Raw genomic sequence first — 20,145 nt, forward strand, 5'->3', positions numbered from 1 at the left:
CAAGTCAGTGCATCAGAGGATGTTTTGAAAACCTTGGATGGTTAAAAATCTGATCGCAGTCTTTTATTCACGTGCCAAAACCTAATCTGTATTAACGATCAATTTAGCATGTTTTGCATGCAAGTAAATCCCTTTTTTTATCTGAGCTGACAGCGTGTATTACTGTAGCCCCCATGCAGCAGATCTCCATATCATATTTGTGAGTCTATGGGGTAAGTAGAGATCCATGTATCTTTGTAGGGAGCAGTGGTACTGTAAGTGGCTGAACAGGATGAGATAGTGTTTGGCTGTTTTTAGCGGCTTGGTTTGGCCTTTTGCCTTGGAAAGCACTTCTAAGCAATTCCCAAACAGCACAAATCCTCCCCAAACCCTGGGACCTCAGTGAATGTGCATTTGTGGGAGTTTGTGTATGGATGTGTACGAGGCTGCATGTAAGGGGTTGAAGGGATTACGTTGGAGCTTTCACACTCAGCGGAGAGAGGGATGAATCTGCTTCCTCCATGGTCCCTCCAATCCCTGACCACAGCCCAGGGATCAGCGGGGTTGCTCAGCCACACTGAATCCACAGCTTTAAACTCCCCCTCTATCGGCCCAAGTCCTCTGAACCTCTGACCTTCACTGCTCTTTTCCTTTCCATCTCGCTCATCTTTTTTATCCTTTTGGTGAACCACACCAGCATTTCTGTTCCTCTCCTCCTCTCTCTCAGAGGTAGGCTTTTGATGTGGGAAAACAGTCAGGGACCGGGTTAGAGGGCAGCAATTTTAACAGATATAATGGAAAGTAAACTCAGAATTTACTCAGTGGAGCAGGACTTGAAATGAGAAGTCAATATTGAGGTACGCTGTAGTGCTAGAAGTTAGAGAGCCAGACTTGTGAGAGGAATATTTGTAGAGACAGCATAAACAAGTCACCTCCATCCTCTATGAACCATCACTGCAGCAGAGAAAATCACTTAGAGGAACAGTTCTCTCAAAAGGTAAAACGCCAGCATGGGTCAGCTGTGTCAATTTATATATATATATATATACACGACGATCACAGCTGTCAATCATTTTTTATAGCATCTAACTATTTAAACCCAAACGAATCAGCAAAATGAACACCTGAACAAACATCAGCATGATACACGATACTTCCTATGTCAAAACCCCCCCCCAAAAAATATATGAAGTGTACTCTGGCCCATGCCCCATTAGCTAACATGCAGGGGGCGGGACCTATACTACAGCCATCCATCTTTGTTTACAGTCTATGGTTACTGACATAATCTGGGATAAAATAGGTTTCCCTATGTAAATAAAAATGTTGTATGGAAATGTAATTTGAAAGACTGCATGTTCTTTTGTTTTTTTGCATGCCCCAAACTGCTTAGGATTGGGGCATTTTCATTCAGATATCTTGAGGTCAGAGGTAAAGGGGACCCTTTGAAAGTGGATATGCCAGTTTTCCGTCCCCAAAATTTAGGCCCCCTTCCCAGAAAGCTAGCATGACATGGTTGTACCAATGGCATCACCCTTTCTCTAAAAATGACCCTGTTACAGCCTCTGAATGACAAAAAATTGGCAACGGCAGGACTTGACGGCAGTTACCAATCGTCAAACTGATGCCTACTCATCATCATTCATCATCTAAAAGCTACTTTGTGTCATGGTCCCTCTCCGTCGAATCTGACTCTAAGTGTCTTGAATATGCAGTACATTGTATTTAAGACTTTCAAATTTGGTAGCAGAATGTTTCTGGATTAAGTCAGTGAGACATAATAATGTAGTTGTGGAGCTCTTTGTTGCAACTCTAAAGAACATTTTCCCGACCCGGTCACCTGTTTCTCATATTACACAAACCACCGCTGTGATGACTACAATACGCACATCCTGATTGGACATCTCCCAGTATGGCCGCTCCCCATATGACATCACTTCCCACATGACGATCCCATAACTCCATGCGTCGCTGGCAGAGGAGAACTTCCTGTATGAGATGGCTTCAGGAGCAGTCCATCGGATGGGGATCTTACCGCCCTGTTCACACAAACACAGTATGGAAAGACTAATATTGTAAAAATGTATATAAGTAATGTACATCTGGTAAATCACATATTCAAGTGTTCTCTCCTCATTCCCTCACTTCACCTTTCTCTTCTCCCCATTCCCTCTCCTCACCTTACCTCACCCTTCGCTTCTCTTCTGTGGATTTCAACCTCAGTGTTGTAAAGCTGAAAGCTAAACTTGGAACCATAAACGTAGCATTTCCTTCACACAGTAACCTCCATACAATTGGGGAAATGGAGGTCACTATGGGCTCAGACAGATTTACAGAACAGCGTCAGTTTAGTTTTTGTAGTTTGACTTTTGCCATCTAAGGCAGCTCCATATTTAGCTGGCCTCAGCAGAGAAGGCAAAAAGTAGGAGTAGGGCGTCCGTTTGCTGACATCAGCCTGTAAATACAATCTTTGAATGGGAAATGAAAGTGTCCCAAACTTAAAATGCCTTTTCACACTGACAAGACTTATACTTAGATTTAAACAACAGCAGGTAACTGGTTTTTGTTATTGGGCGAACCAGAGACCAGCCCCAGCACAGCTGACAGGGAGTGTCTTGAAACTCTCTGTACATCTCTGTAAATTGAGTTGCGGTTTGGTTTGGTCTTTTATTCTGTGCCTTTCCTAATTAAAGACGTCAAACTATATTTCTAATGAGGTTCTCTCAACAGGAGAGGAACAGACCAGGCGCCAACTGACGGTGAATATGACTGAACTGAGAAAAAATGTGTATCCTTGCTATTACTAGTGTGGTGCTGCCACAGCTGACGTATATAACATTATGTTTTAAATGAATATATCGTTCTGATAACCCATCTGCATGATGGCTTATTGGAAGACACATTATTATTACTGGATGGTTGGAGACACTGTGAGCTAGATAGTTTGCTGGAACAATGAGAGCTGACCGAAAAAGCACTACACTACATAATTCTCTACCTTTGCTTGAATGTAAAACACACGGCATGAAGATAGCAGATTAAAACCTTAAGGAAACCACCTCTGCCTTCAGATTACTTTTTCAAGTGGCGGAATTTCTAATAGTATAAAGGTAATGTTAATTCCCAGACATATTTAGCGCTGTTGCTTTTTGTTTGTGTTTGTATATTTGTAGAGCTAAAACAGGCAAAACTTTCTGCAAAGAAAATTAGTTATCTGACTTTCCCTTTAAGCACTAAAGTACAAAATAAAACTAGTGGTTTCATGTCCATCATATGTGACTCGAAATGTTGCTCTCGTTACACCAAATAATGAATCAATTCAACCCCAGTGCAGCCTGTAATATGAGGAAGCATTTACTAGAACAGGATTAACTCAGCCTTGTTTAGAATTGTAATAAATTAACAGCAGCTGCTTGTTTTTTGTAGGTTTTTGTCAGGTGTGTACCGTTGTGGTGTAAGCAGCCTCCGGGTCGTCCTCCATGATGCGGGACAGGCCGAAGTCTGACACTTTACACACCAGGTTGCTGTTGACCAGGATGTTTCGAGCTGCCAGGTCTCGGTGAACGTAGCCCATGTCTGACAGATACTTCATGCCGGAGGCGATGCCACGCAGCATGCCAACCAACTGGATGACAGTGAAGTGACCGTCATGTTGCTGACAGGGAGAGCAGGAAACAGAAAAAATGAGGAGCAATTGCGGAAAAAACAGAGACAGCAGAGACGACAGCAAAAAAAAATATGTATAAAAATATAAAAATGTATATATGTATAGCAACATTACTGTAGCGAATAAGTTATTTTTGTAGAAGAATTATTAACAACATGCAGTTTAACCCTACCAAAACAGTGGCAGGGTTAAACTGTATGTTTTTCTTACAATTCTTAAAAATATATCATGCTTGGTCCCCAGCTGTGTCCATTGTCCTTAACCTATGAAAGGTAATCTTGCTATATGCTGTAAGAATGGCTTTAACAGACTGTCATGTGCCACATAAATGCCACCTGAGGTAAGAAACAGACATAATCAAACTTGAGCTCTCTGATCACCTCAAACACTCACCCTCAGAAACGAGTCCAGCGATCCATTTTCCACGTACTCCACCACAATCATCACAGGCCTGCCTGCAAACACATTAACACTTCTTATTTCTCCAAATATGATGCTATAACGGACAGTGTACAGTGGAGGGTGAAGGACAAGAAAGAAGTAATGTCAAAGGAGAATGTGATGAGACCTGAGCCACCTCTATTTGTCGTGAGGTGAAGTTCAAAGCTCATATGACGGTTAGTAATTAGTGTTAGTCTGTGATTACATTTTCTGGCAGGTTTTAAAAGGTAAATATCAGGATTTATATCGTTTGATCAAAGATGATTTCAGACAGAGGCTGAATACAGATATATTCAGACAGAGAGTATGAGATTATTATTATTTTTTTTCATGTTCTAGTAGAAACCTATAATTCAAATATGGACCTGAACATTTGCATAATGTGGGACCTTGTGGATAATCTGATAATGTTACTTAGAAATGAAGTCAGTTTAAGGTATTTTGTAAAACAACCAGTGTAAAACTAAAACTACATCCATCATATTAGATGTGCGTTATGCTGAATAAATCTGAGGGCATTTTTGGCGCCCCGATTTTCAAATGTTTTTGCATCCGTCATCATCTATTATGTAACCATCTAAACTTGCTTGTGCATACAGATACCACAGGACAACATGGAGCAAAGACTGTTGTCAGCATGATAAATTACTGAATGAAGGTCATCAAATTATTAGTTAAAGGACACAAAATATCCTCTGATCAAGGGAGTGGGGGGTAAGTGAAGTAACTTGCAGCATGTCAGTGACGACCAGAAATCACTTCAGTGCACTAACAAATAAGAAGTTTGACAATAAAATAGTCATGATAGAAGGTCCAGAGTTTTCAATCCAGGGCTGCAACTAACAATTAATTTCCCTGTCGATTAATCCGTCCATTATTTTCTCGATTAATTGGTTAGTTGTCCAGTCTGAGAAATGTCAACTGGTATTTCCCAATGCCTAAGATGACGTCCTCAAATGACAAAGAGGAGTAAAGGAACCAGAAAGTATTCAATTTAAGAAGCTGGAATCAGCTGTGTATATGTGTGTTTGCAACAGCCAGGCTGACACAGAAAAAAGCAAAGAGAAGGCTGGAGAAACGCGCAGACCATCAACGATTGATTGATGCATCGAGTCAAAATGCTCAATTCATAAAACTTTTCCAATGTTCCTAACGCACTGCTCAGTATTCACTTCATGTATGACACATACCATTAGTTAGAAACAGGTGCAAGCACAGTTTCTCTCTCCAAATGTTATTGTTTCTCCAGAGAGGAGCCCTACGGTGTTACAGATTGACTGGTTTACAGCTGGGAGGCAGTTGTCCAGGTCCGTGTGTTGCTGAGCTGTAAAACATTCTGAATGGCTACAAAAAGAAATAAAGGTATAACACCATGACATCACTCTCTAGATTCAAGCCGACCTTTTTTTTTCCTCACATGGGAGTGTGAGAAATCAAATGGTGGAAGAAGACAGAATGTCAATGCAAAGATTTGTAAAAGGGTTCCTTTAATACATCTGAATGGCTTCATAGGATACGCAATACTTTCTCTTTCACACGGGCACGATTTGTGTTAGCAGTGTCACTTCATAGAGTAAAGGCAGTTTATCCGAATGTCAGACACAATGAGATATCACACAGCTTGTGACATATCACAACAAGTCGAAATGACATCTGTCACCAATGCTTCATCCCCTCTAAAAAAGCTGTCTTCAGTAATTGCTGTGAGAGACAGGCAATAACAAAGTTAGTGGTGTGTTTTACTAGCTTCAAATTTGGACGTACGGCACATTTTCTTTTCTAAAACAACTAGGACTTTTTGAAGCTGAATTTTTTTTTTGCCAGTACACAAGATCATAACGGCCGTACAGTGTGCCTGCTTCAAAGTGAAAAGGAACGGAGACTAAAACAAAAAAAACAAACAAAACCCAACATGAATCCCGCCATACCTCCCAACAACCCATGTCATACATGGTCCTCTCTTTCCAAGCACCAGAAATGTGTCCCCAGTGAACCTGAATATATATTTGTTGTGAATAGCTGGCATTCAAGATTTATGATGGATGTATAAACGCGTAGAATTTCGGTTCATTGTCTTTACAAATGTTACCAACTTGTATCACACAGTGGTTGCAACTCATTTTGCTTCTAAGGATCAAGGCTATTGATGTATTGATTGACGACGAGATAGACCAATCAGTTAATGTATATCCTTCAAATTAATAGTGGATGGGTTCTGCTGGGACTGAGGGGGTTAAGGGACTCACTGTCTCATTAGAAAGACAGGAGACAGCGTCTGAGACTGCTGGCAGCAACCGGACCATTCAGTCTGCAACCCAAACTCAGATTTATGCTTCAATAAAACAGTATGTTTTATTTTTAACAAAACTGAGGCTTAAAGGATGAGAACTAAGTGGTTAGTTTGGCAAATGCATGTTGGGTTACCATCACAAAACCATTGAAAATATGTCTGTAGGAAGCATCTGGGACTGTCAAAAATAGAAATAATGGATAGTAATTGCGCACAACTAAGTACCGTAGGAGACAGGTGCTGGACCAATAGAAGAAAGCAATGAAAACATGAGCAAAGGTCCTCATGCTGTAGCTCCCTTAAGTGCTATTAGAGGAAGAGCATTAGCCCGAAATTTCACTTGTGGATGTGCCAATAAATTGCACGTCCACGTCATCAAATTGCTACAGCATACTGTCCAAAATGCAACTCTATTATGAAAAAGAAAAAAAGCACATGCTTTATGTTTTTTTTTATTGGAAAGTACTTATTGAACATTTTATATTGTACTTTTTAAATGTTGAGTGGGTAAGTAGTAAGTAAGGCTTTTGGGGAAAAAAACTGAGAAGTATTGACTCTTTACATTCACTTAGAATCAGCTTGAATTTCTCTAACATTTAAAACAATCAAAGTCAGATCGGAAGCAAACGTCAAGAAGTGAATGTTGATCCTAACCCCACATTCCTGTCACCAGAGAAAAAGAAGGCACGGTGGGTATAGGGATGGATGGATGGATGGATGGATGGATGGATGGACTTACTTCAGATCAAATAGGCCCATTATTTTTCTTTTTTAAATCTGAAAAAAAATCCCCCACCAAACACCAATCCAGGAGGGAGAGACAGGAAATTATTTGATCAAGCTTGGCTTTTCCTGAGCTAATTAGCAAAGCCTGGAAAGAATACATACTTATGCAGTGGAGCGCCTGAACAAAAACAAACGCACCTGTTTGCCAGAGTCAAATGTGTCACCTGTTATTTGCGAGCAGGTATAGCAGACAGTCATGGCACAATACCCTCCGTAATTAGTCTCTGAAGAACAACAACAGATGTAGGGAGTGAAAGATGGAGAAAGTGAGTGAAAGACAAACAGACAGGCAAGCAGACAGAAAAGAGATATTCAGAATTGATGTCCCTTTATATATGATGCTGCCGAACACAAATGGCTTTTGATTGCATGATTTGGTGTGTATTGTGCGTGTGCGTGTGTGTGTGTGTGTGTGAGTGTGTGTATGTGTATGTGCGCAAGTACCACCGGATGGGTAGTCATGGGAAATTATTTGCTCTCATAACTTTCTCTTTTATAAACACAGATGACTAAGAACCTGTTAAACTGCATCAGCAAACACACTTTAACTTAATTCATAAACGTATCTTATCTTATGAACTTAATTCTTCACCAAATCGTTATCCAGACAATTAGATTGGTTCATTTATGCATGTGTTTTGGGAATGCAGAGAAGTTTCCTACTTTTGGATACAAGTTCGTTTGCTTACTATGTCTAAGATACTAAACGTTGATACTTTGTCCTATTAGTCTGCTTCTTAATGATATGGCATGTCCAGTGCTGGCATACTTATAAAGAATAATGTTTAATTTGTGGTTTCACATTCATTAACTTCAATGATTTGTTGAAGAGAGATCTACTGTACTCTAATTCACAGATTGCAATCAAAAGACCTTTACCTCACATCTACAATCAGGACTTACTACTACTTTGAAAGACTCTAAAGGACTCTGAAAAGATCAACGGAGTAACTTACGGCAAACCAATGATGATCAGAAAACACTAAAGTGTATTAACATGTTTATTTCAAGTCACACTTTAGTATACGTGTAACATAAGAGGTTTGGCAATAAGATAGTCATAAGGGAAAGTCCAGCTGGTAGATAATTTTGACTTATTTTCCTTTGAAAAATGACTCAAACAGATTAATTGATTATCAAAATAGTTGGTGATTTATTTAATAGTTGAGGAGCAATCAATTTTTCTTTGCAGCTCTATTTCAATCACATCCCATAAAAAAAGCTGGTAAGTGGACCTTGACTTATTGATTTAGTTCTTTTTTGATGTCAAAATAAAGTTATACAGTTGATGAAAAAGTAAGAAATTAATGTTTTAGTTTAGTTTTAGATAGTTTTGAGAGTGTGTTTTTCTTTTGTTACAGTTTTTCAGAAAGGATAAGTTTTAGTTTTATAGTAGTTTTAGATTTTTTTCGTTAGGGCTAAGTATAATAACTACGTTATATTTAAAAAATACATGGTTTGATAACTGTCTAGTAATTGGCCTTCATGCTTAAATCTTTTGATATGGGAATCAATGTGACAACTCTATTACATCCTTATTCAAAAGAAAACTTGTCACCTGCAATTTCATCCCGACCCCTGTTGGTTAACATTAGCTTGGTTAAATGGCATTTGATCTACTACAATACTTGAGTACATTAATTGTGACGTGACTGCGGCAGCGTCATCTCCTGGAATGTCAAGTCTGACCAGTTTCTGTGGTTCAATGTCAGGAGAGTTCGTCTTTTTTTCCAGTAGTGATATATTAAAGCTAAAAACTAAAACTGAAATGAATTTACTTTCATTTGTTTTTTGTTTCTTAGTTAACCAGGTAATATTGTTTCAGTTCATTTAAATTTTTCTCAAAAAATGTATTTTCTATTTTTAGTTTAGTCTATTTTTCACTGCTCATTTGCTTGTAAGTTTCAGTTTCAGTTCATCATAATACACCTGATGTGGAGGGATATCTAGAGCTCAGAAATAACAAATCTGTGCAGTCAGAAGCGCTGTTGATTTGATGAAAAGAACTCCCCAGCCATAAAAAAAAAAAAAAATCCTCAGATGTCTTAGAGCAATCATCTCAGTGTTGTGTGGGAGGATTTTTTCACTCAACATCTTTCAGAGACTATAAAAACTACAGTTAAATCTATCAGTGCAAAACACAGCAATCAGCAGCTTTAATCCAATAATATCGGCATCAGCCTTTAAATACCCTTATCAGCTGAATAATTGTCAGCAGGGTCAGAGCTGAGGAGTGTCCTCTATCTACATTCAGGGGAGGGAGGGGGATGTTGAAAGTCTTAAGGTGACACATTTAAATTCACAGCAGTGTCTCAGTTTATACAACCCCACTAAAAACAACCATATGTTGCACCGGGTGAGCCCCGTAAAAAAAGCTCGTTAACATGTAGACACACACACACGCACGCACGCACGCACGCAAGCACACAAAAATGCACACCTTTTGGAGATAAAGCATATTCCCGCACAAAAAACAGGGTGTCAGAACTTACATGAACATGCTTGCACTCACACACAATATAAACTTGCACATGCACAAGCATTACGGCTGTGTAGAGGATAATGCATGCCCTACACAAGGCGTAAACAAAAAACAAAACTATGTGAATAAACAGAACAGAATCATGCACTCCTGCAATCTTGTGAATACCAAGAAAAACACATAATGACTTGGTATTTCGTATACCAAATAAAAGCAACCTTAAAAACTGTTTTTACTGTAATTTACCATTTGAAACAACCAAAGACATACTGTAAATGTATCCATCAGACTGTGGTAAACAGTCACAACCGTGTGTCAGCTAAAGAGATAGCAATGCTGCTGTGGTTACAGTTCATTTTGCTTTTAAAGCAAAGGGCAGCATCTGGGTCGCCCCCAGACAACAAACCTCAGGGGAGTATTTTTTATAGAAGGATAGTGCAAGTGTTGATATGTTATGTTGTTGAATAGCTACACAGCATAAAACTTATTCATACTTAATTTTGGCTGAGACTACAGATGTGAGGGAGTCTCTCATGTCCATGTTGGGAATGGATATCTATATTTAATATTCCATTTTTTGGACCAGCTCAAGCGTATTCTTAGAGCCACATCCCTTTCAAGGACGTAATCTGATCACATCTTCAAACTTAATTAAATTACATCTCCCGTAATCCTACTTACTTTTGGTGACCACTCCCTCCAGTCTGATGATGTTGGGGTGGTCAAACTGGCCCATGATTGATGCCTCACGCAGGAAGTCCCGCCTCTGACGCTCCACATAGCCACCTTTCAGTGTCTTAATCGCCACGGCGATCTCCTTCTTCCCTGGTGTTCTCAAGCGTCCGCTGCACACCTCCCCAAACTCACCTAAAGCATGCGTGCACACACATGCACGCACACACGCACGCACAAACGCACACACACATACACACACACACACACACACACACACACACACACACACACACACACACACACACACACACACACACACACACACACACACACACACACACACACACACACACACACACACACAAAGAGTGAGGAGTTTATCACCACCACACACCATCAGCAGGCAGCACGGTCTGCCACCTGGGGGCACTGTTGCAGCTCCCATCTAAACAGGATTATTGCCTCTTCTCTGATTAGTTCACTTCATGAAATTCTCTTTCACCTTCTAAAAAAAAATCTACATCTATTCTTATCCTTTCTTTTGTTCTCTAAACCTGTTAAGATTTAATATTTCCACAGTACAGGGAAAATGACAGTGAGACACTGGGAAATGGTAAAAAGCATCCTCTGCCAGTATAGAGGGTTCACAGCATTATATGTGTTGAATGAAAATAGATGGTCTCCTATGGCATATTTAAAGCTATTGTTACTCTTAACAACATGAAAAGATCCTCTTGCGCCCACATGGTGAAATGTAGAAACCCAAGAGGACTATGTTTAACTATGTGTGCAGGCCTGTGTGTGTGTATACCGGCTCCGATCACCCTCTCGATGCGGATCCTGCAGGGGTCGATCTCCTTGGTGAACTCGTGAATGGCCTGCGTGGGGTCTTCATATGTATCAGGGTCCACGTAGGTCTTTATTCCCGGGAAAGGGACTTTAGAGACAGAGATAAATATACAGAGACAGAGAATGAGATAGTGTGTGAGGGTGTGTTTAATGTGTTGACGAAGCTGGTAAGTAAAATTAGTAAGTTAAAATAACTTTGATGACCATTTTTTAAGACTCATGAATATGGAATTCATAGAATGATTTACATCATATTACGGATACTGCTTTTGACACCAGTACTATTATTTCTACTACTGATGCTGCTGCTGCGCCGGCTACAAATTATACCCAACTAGGTGTACTGGTACCAAAGGGGCTACATCTGTAGTTACCAAGAGGGATGTGGAAAGATTGTGGAATTTGAACTAATACAAAATTACAATTTGATTAAAACATTTGGTCAAGGTAGAAAAAAACCCACACACTGAAAACATGAAAGTGAGGCTGATCTTTATTTCTTGTCAAAATGACTTAAAAACTATCAGCAACAATTGATTACATTGGACACACCCCGCCGCCCTGAATAAGTAACACTAAAGCGTCCTCTAGTCACAGAACATTACATATATAAATAGGAAATGGACTCGTACTCATATAACGCCTTCCTAGTCATCTGTCTCAAGGCGCTTTTGATTTGGTATTTAGTGTCTTGCCCAAGGACACTTTAACATATGGACCAGAGGAGAAAATACAATTAAATACAATAATTGTTCACACTTTGGAGAAATGATTTTTGGCACATACGGACACATCTCTAAACTACCTTTAATTATGAGCTGAGAGGAAATAAGAGGAGTTACCCTGATGTTCAATATCTGCAACACATCGTCATACTTAAGTCATAAGACTTATTTCTCCCATAATGGACACACAGTAGAAGTTTTAAACATGTGACGGAACACTTCAGCAACAAAACTACGGTACTTTCTTAAGATTAGGAAAAGATCATGGATTAAAATGAGTCAAGGACGTAACCGCTGGACATACTTATGTCCGTAACACAGTTGCTTTAGAAAAGTCACTTTTGACTTTTGATACCACACGGAATATTAGCACAGGTCCTAACCTTCCACAGTACACGGACTTTGGAGTTCTAACACATAGTCACCCTACTTTCTTCTTTGCCCCCCCGATAGTTATTACGGCAACTAGAGGGCACTTCCTTACAACAAAGTTAAATATGGGTTGTCAAATGTTGTCAAAAGCTTGGTTTCTCCTTCAGGGATCGATACAGATTCACAAAAACAAAAACAAAACAACTGTGGTCTGTGCTTGACTCGACACCTGCAAAACCCAGAGGACTCCTCTCAAAGCTTCTGCTCGACACCACACTGAGACAAGGCACGGGAGTTACAAGGTTTTGACCACACACAGGTTTTAATCTTTTATGTCAGAGAACTATGTGGCAGCTTGTTGGCCACCTTCAAAAACTAATTTAATGTTTATGTCTTCCCTCTTTTCGGCTTACTGTTTCTAGCGTTCTCTCAAAACTCTCATTTCTCTTTGTCGTCTCCTGTCTTGCTCAACATTTCAACCGGGTTGCCCTTCCCTCCTCCTGCCCTTCTCTGTTTCTCCTCTAGCAATCTTTCCACGTTTCGCCCCAATCTCGTCTTTACACTCAACACATCTTTCTTTTTTCACTCTGCAGCTCCCATTTCAATTTGTGTTTTTCATGTTGGTAATAAAAGTGGGGTATTAAAAGATAAAAGCCAGGCAAAGGGGAAGATACAGGGGTGCAGAAGCAGAGAGCTCAGGGATGCAGCTACGTAACCAGATTAATCAAAAAAAGGAAAAAGGAAAGCTCATGTAGAACATGAAATGAAAGTTGAGGGAAGGTGAGGAGGAGTGCTGGAAAGAAAGGATAGGAGGAAAGACACGAAGATGAAGGAGCTTAAGCAGCAGTTTATTTCCTGAAACTAAATGTCCCATCTGCTCCTTTTTTTTGCTATCATTTGTAACAATAGCAAATCAATGATTTTGCATTCTGCGCAACCACGCTTTACGGTGAGGACCATTATTCCAGTGAAATTCAAATATGCATAGGCACAGAAACACATGGGAAATGATCCATACAGCAGTACACTGTGCGTGTCGAATGCAAAGATAAAAGCACGGGGCTAGCCTGCTATCTGCTAACGGTCGCTCAGAATCTCATTCCTTTCTCATCTTGGAAAGTACACAACACAAAATAAAACCTGACACTTATAAATCAAAACCTGACACCCAACCATTTTACCAAATGGTGTTCAGGCAAAAGTCATTTCCAACACATTCCATTAAAATATAAAACTTTGACCTTGCAGCCTTCCCCCTCCTGTCATTACAATAAATTTGAAAATTAATTGGCTCAATCGTTTTGCTATATGAAGTCTGAAAAGGGTCAGAGTGAGAGAAAAATATACCCAAGACAATAAAAAAGGAGAAGTAGACTGATTGATTTACCATGTCCATTCTGATAATTGGTCCTCCTTTTATCCTCTGAAGTCATCTTGGCCTTAAAGTACCACTGACACCTGGAAAACACATTAATGGACATAGTTAAAGGGATTTGTCTCAAATGTGCAACAATATTACTTCATACTGGAACTAACTGTCGAAGAGCTGGACATGCAGAGGGCCCTCAAGAATGCCTTAAATAAAACATAATTAAGCGAGTTGAAGTGAATAAAGACAGTAATAACATAGTTACATACAGTACACAACAGAAGTTTCTCCCCTTCTGGTTGACAATCGTGCGACATTATTTTGGAAAGAATATGTAGTCAACGAAGAGAGACAAATGAGTATTTGTTCCCTTTTTGAATTGTGCCATAAATTACACAAAGTAATTCGTAAAAGTCACGTAAAGTCAGGGAAAGTCACAGTTTGTCAGTAAACTGTTGAAGTATAATGTGATGAAAATGCCTAATCACAAAGACTACACACCCAAAAGTCACGTAAGTGATGTCTTGCTGAAGTTACGATGCCGGTGTGTTTCGTTCTATGATGTTACGTTTCTCAAACAAGCAACATGCTTTGGCTTCTGGGTTAAAAAACATTAGGTAAGATAATATTTCTTTTATGTGTGGAACATAGCTAAGTTGCGTATACTGAGTGAGATGAGAGCTGTAGTTCACCAAGCGGTTTCACACAAAACTAAAGTGTACTACAACAAATTGTGACTTTCTTGACTTGCAAAATTATTTTTTAAATGGACAAAAATCCTATGTAATTCATTGCACAATTCAAAAAGGGATCAAAACATTTGTTTTTTCTCTCACTGTTGACTACTGTACGTATTATTTCTCCTCTGTATTGGAGTGGCCTGGGAGTAGCTTTGAAAAGTAACAAGTCCAGTGCATGCTGGTTGTCTTAATTTTTCTACATTTTGAGCAGAAGAGAATACCACAGCCTCTTTGCTCCGTTTTCTTTGATCATGTAGCACCAACCAAAAATATACACACAGCCCAGTTTTGTGACAAGGCCATCTTTTCAGGTGTGATATACTTATTTAAGGCAACCTCTGTCCAGTTATGTTACAAGTGTAAACAGCTTGACATGGCAATAATACAGGTCATAAAGTTCTGTATGTAAGGTTTATACAGGAGAGGCAGGTTAAGTACAGACCTGATGAGTGTGTATTGCATGCTCGTATGTATGTTTAGCTAGGTTTCTGCAGTTAGCACACAAAAATAAATTATTCTTGAGGAGAATCTTTGGCAACTTTCCTTGTGTTTCATTTCACACACACACACCACAAAGAGACAAAACATTGTCACATTCAGAACAGTTTCCCAAAGTGCTAAATGTGACAGTAATTCAAAAGTTAATAAGAGACATTACAAGAGATTATACATGTATAAAAGCAACAAATAAAATGTGAGGATGATATAGAACAAACCATTTAGACACAAACCAGACAGAGAAAGAAAGAGGTTCTGCCTCAGAGGCTAATTAGTCAATGAAAGTTACAATAAAACTATATCTTATGAGCTATCATTAAATAGAATAAAACTAAACAATACAGCAAGGTTGTTTGATCATTGAAACTTCGTAGAAAGATGTAGCGGGCAGACGGTGAAAGTCTGGCTTTAGAAGAGATTATTTGCAGATTAAGTAATGGAGATGGAAGTGATGTGTTTCACCGATGCATGCAGATATGAACATAAACACACAGATTTTTTTTCAGAGATGGTTTTTTTTCTTAACACAAGCAAGAACACTTGCATCCACTGATGCAAAAACTCCCCTGTCCTCCTTTGTGCGTTAGTGTGAGAGAGTGCGTTTGTATGAGAGTTTATCTGGGCACCGAGACACAGAGAGACAGCCAGCGACTGATAAAAAGCTGCTGCCAAGAAAGTATGAAAAGCTGAGAGATTAGATGACAGCATCTGCAGAAGATCACGGGAGAATTTATCCAAATAAAGGCTCGGATGTTACGCTGAAATAAAAAAGTGAAGAAATCGTGAAAGCCGGTATCACCCGAAAATAGCATTCATGGCAAAGTACAGTCATAGCTCAAACACTTTCAAAGGAGTCAAAAATACACCAACTGTTGAATGTTGTATACATGATATACACCAGCAAACATGAATATATTTACATTTAACACATTTCTGGAAATCCTTAAATTTCATTGTAGAAAAACACACAGGGACAGTGACCTAATTCTCTGTTCAGGATGACATTACTCCATTATGTCTTAATTGAATTCATTTTATGCAAAGCCTACTTTACTCCAGACCTATATATAATACATGTAGTCAAGACTTTTAATGAATTTAACAAAAGGTTTTAAGGGTATTTTTCTTCTCAAAATGTGGACCTTTCACACACATCTTCAACCCGGCAGCACAAGGAAATCTATACGATCACTGAAGTTTCATCAATTCAGTAACCAATCAAATGTCTTCCCTTCTCTTCCTCAGTTATGCCATCACTTCATTGTCAAGTCATCATTTCATCATTTTAACCTATTGGACATTCATGTTAAATTTATGTCGCAATGACCTTTGACCACCAAAATCTAATTATCATCCCTGAGTCCTAGAGGACATTTGTGCCAGATTTGAAGAAGTTCCCTCCAGGCGTTCTTGAGAAGTCACATTCACAAGAATGGGACAGATGTACTGTATGTATGGGCAACCTGAAGACAGCGCCTCTGCTCAATTGTCACAGTGGACCTAACATATCAATACGTTTTCATACGTAGATGACATAATTGTTTTCCCGGTGACCCATTTGGAAATCCCAGAAGTGACCCATATTGGAACTTTTCTGATCTTCTATTACTATGTTTAAGGTTTGGTTAAGTTTAGGCCATTAAATCCAGTTGGTTATAGTGAGAAAATTTACAGCTAGGAACACATCCCTCTAATGGCTGAAGAAACTAATTTCAATTGTTGGCTAATGACGGGACATCAACCACGGCCTCCCATATCACACACTTTGTGGATCCAACCATCCACCACATATTCCTCCTTGCTAGAGTATAAAAATGACAAAGCACTTGTGCCTTTACTCCTGAAAGAGGATGATAATTAATCATAAAGTGCAAACATGAGTCATTATAATAGTAAGTAATTTCATTCTGCTGAGGAAACACTCTATTGTGCTGCTGCTACAATATGCAAAAAGTGTCCATTAGAAGAGTGTTTTTTTTCAGAAAATTTGAAGAATTGCACTATAACAAAAATTTCAGGTATTAAAGTAAATCATAATTAAAACCTGTGGTCTCATTGTCACTGTTTCCATTCCTTAAAATTGTATTTTCACGGTGACATTCACATTCACATTCTGAACATTCAGGTACAATTTTAAAAGGGTGACCCATGAGAAAAATAAATGAATAGAAGCAAAATTGGGAACTTCTAGTCCTTTCAGATTGATCCCAGTCACACAAGAACTAAGCTACAACTAAATGAAAGGTCTGCTGCAACCCAAATACTATGGTCACAGCTCTAAACCTCAAAAAAATTCATTATTAAATACATTGATGGAAACTATCGGCATGGTTAGATATAATTTATGATTTGATTTAAGTCAAACATCTGGCCTGGTGTTCAAGCATTGGCTTGACTGTTACCTGAAAGTTCAGTAAGGCTTCATTCACACAAGGCTGTTACAAAATGGACCTGCAATGCTCTCAAAATATTTGGTACCTGGTGTTTGGGAGGTTAACTGGCACAACTGGAGAAGAGCAGTGAGATGGAAAATAATTATATGAAGGGAGAAAGGTGCTCTGAGTCCTCTCACAGGCTGCATCACTGATGAATTTTAAAACCTATTTTGCAGTGGAGGGCTTAATGAATGACCATGAGCACGAGGGACGCTCGCTCCCCCTTCTCACATGTGGATCCCCTAATAAATGTTCTCATATTTCATCATTTATTAGATAGAATATATAATTCTGCTGCCTGTTTCAGAAAGTCCCACAGCACCCAAGTATACTTAAAATTTACAACACCTGAGGTTGTGACTTAATTCCTATTTGCTCACATGCTGTGTGTGTTTCTTCTGATAATAATGCTGATGGCAGTTGGCAGGGATTAAGGCTGACAGTTTTTGGAAGGTTGGCCTTTTTCTGCACTGGAAAATGAACAAACAAGAAATAACTTAACTGATTACTCAAAACACTTTTTTAGACTGATCTGTGAAGAATCTCCTCGACTTTAAAATAGCTCATTAGCAGATATTTAACATATTTTCTGCAAGAGCTGATAACCAAGTGGTACATCTATTACAGGAGGCTTTAAATATATCTGCATATTTACCTTTGCTCTTCTGTAGTGTGGCTGTTACAGAAATGTTATCTAGACAGATTAGATAAGAGAAAAGACATGCAAGATTACCAGCTATAGATATGGATCACTATAACGTTTTTAGCGAAATTGTGTTTCCAGACCTTTAAATCCACCGAGTTGATTGGTTCTTATGGCTTGTTTCTCGACTGAAAACACATTCGAGCCAATGAGCACCACAGGGGACTAAAGAGTAGCCAATCAGAGCCCTGGGTAGGACTAACAAAGTTGTCAAGATGGGGCACGTTTGTCTGAAAACGTTGTGCATCGTTCTGCTACGGTTTACATGTTGAACTACATGTTGCTACATGTTTGATCAGCATCCACATAAACTGTGCAGGATATTTCGTTAAATAATACACTGAGTGCTGCCTTAATAACTTATAATCAACAAAAACAAAATCCAAAAAATAATGAGGGTATTGTTTTGCCCAATAAAGTGACTAAATGAAGCGACTGTGCAGAGGACGATTGAATAATGCAGGAGTGAAAAATGCTCATAATGTACTACGAAGAAAGTGTGTGTAAGTGCTTGCTTGTATAAGTGTGTGTGGGTTCATGTGATCACATGTGAGCCTCCTCCTCTTTGAAGACTTAACATAATCGGGGTTGCCAGATTAGAGCAGGTGTCAGAGGGCTACGAGCCGCAGGTTGCCAGATTGGGCATCGGCTCAGTGAAGTCTGTGGGATCCTGGACACAGATAGACAGAGCAGATAACATGGCGGGTAACACTGGAAGAGAGGACAAGAAGGGGATTTGGAAAGCTACTGTTGACCTCTGCTGATGGGGTCAAGCTGTTCATTAAAGAAATGGTGGCATGTGCCTTTATCAGTCTTTTCCAGTCCTATCCTCTGATCCACTTTATCCGCCTATCCCTCTGTCTCACTGGCTTTTATGTTGAAAAAGAGGCCGCACATCCAGACACAAACACACACAAAGACCTTGGCTTCTGCCACTGCTCTCTGGGCTGTCGAGCATTGTTACAGTACATATTCACAAGCACTTTACACGCCCACACATACACATACACCTCAGTAAAACAACCTTGCCAAGAGCCCTAATCAAAGCATCAGTGTAATTCAAACCACTCCTCTCCTGCCCTAACAGCCCTCAGTCACCTCACCATGGCTCATCTCTCTGCTGCTACAGAGGGCACAGAGGGATGGATGAGAGATAATATGAAGAAAACAATAAATTTGAGGCTTATTTATTTTCACAAAGGGACAAAGTATATTGATGAACATTTTTAAAAAATAAAAATGTAAATATACAGGATTATAGACAAAGGCTAATTTCCATCCAAAGTCCCTCGAAGGCAGATGGTCCCTAAAATCAAATACTAAATAAATAAATAACAAATAACAACAGACAACAACAGATCAGCAGCAGTGAACAAATTAAAAATGATCCTAACTAGTGACAACAGGTTTGATTTTCCAGAAGCCATTTTTTAAAATGTTTGTAAAATGAGATAAATTAAACAATTTCCCCCTGGGATTATTAAAGTATTTCTGATTCTGATTCTGATTAAGAGTAGCTAGGTCACGTACTGCACTAGGTATAGAGTTCCAGGTATTAGTTGTTCGGTAAGTAAAAAAGGTTGCAGAGACTGACAGAAAATTCAAGGATAAAGAGTAAAACTCTTCAGCTAGGCTACGTCTGCGCAGTTGTAACAGCTTTGCTCTGGAAGAAGTATTTGCTCTTCAGATTTAGCACAAGCAGATACAAACAAATGTAAATCTAGGAAGCTTTTAGGGCAACAGGGTGTTAAAACCCCCCTCATACTGTAGCAGCTCCTGTTACACCCTCACTTGTGTTGTACAACCACATCCATGAGAGCTGTGTGACTGAAAGCTCTCATCTTTTTCAGGCAGCTCAAGTACATTTGGAGCTTTTTTAGAACCGAAACGAGAGTTAAAGACCCTCCTACACAGGGCAGGGATCGCAGATATGACAGATTGTGATAAAGCCAAAAAACACTCCAACTGCTGCTGCAGGTAAAAAAAAACCCAACCTTCTTGTGCTACAACACAAAAAGCTTAAAGGGCTTACTTTAGCTGTTGCACCTTGTGTGAGAGAGACAAATAAACCAGGAACACAGACCCTCCTACACACATTGTGATGAGATCACATCATAAAAATGAGTAAAACACT

At 39.3% G+C, this 20,145-nt stretch overlaps 1 protein-coding gene across 1 annotated transcript in view; it reads right to left on the reverse strand.

The window, feature by feature from the left end:
- LOC310952863 (ephrin type-A receptor 6-like) overlaps window positions 1–20,145 on the reverse strand; it is a gene marked incomplete at both ends in the record, with an annotated part of 191,537 nt that overhangs the window by 4,109 nt on the left and 167,283 nt on the right. Inside the window, 6 exons of the mRNA XM_083921660.1 lie at window positions 1,869–2,018; window positions 3,425–3,634; window positions 4,040–4,101; window positions 10,327–10,512; window positions 11,132–11,257; window positions 13,654–13,724. Coding sequence (XP_083777786.1) covers window positions 1,869–2,018; window positions 3,425–3,634; window positions 4,040–4,101; window positions 10,327–10,512; window positions 11,132–11,257; window positions 13,654–13,724 — 805 coding nt within the window. The remainder of the gene's footprint in view (window positions 1–1,868; window positions 2,019–3,424; window positions 3,635–4,039; window positions 4,102–10,326; window positions 10,513–11,131; window positions 11,258–13,653; window positions 13,725–20,145) is intronic.

This window comes from Echiichthys vipera (assembly GCF_963691815.1).
Source record: "Echiichthys vipera genome assembly, chromosome: 10".
Lineage (NCBI taxonomy): Eukaryota > Metazoa > Chordata > Actinopteri > Perciformes > Trachinidae > Echiichthys > Echiichthys vipera.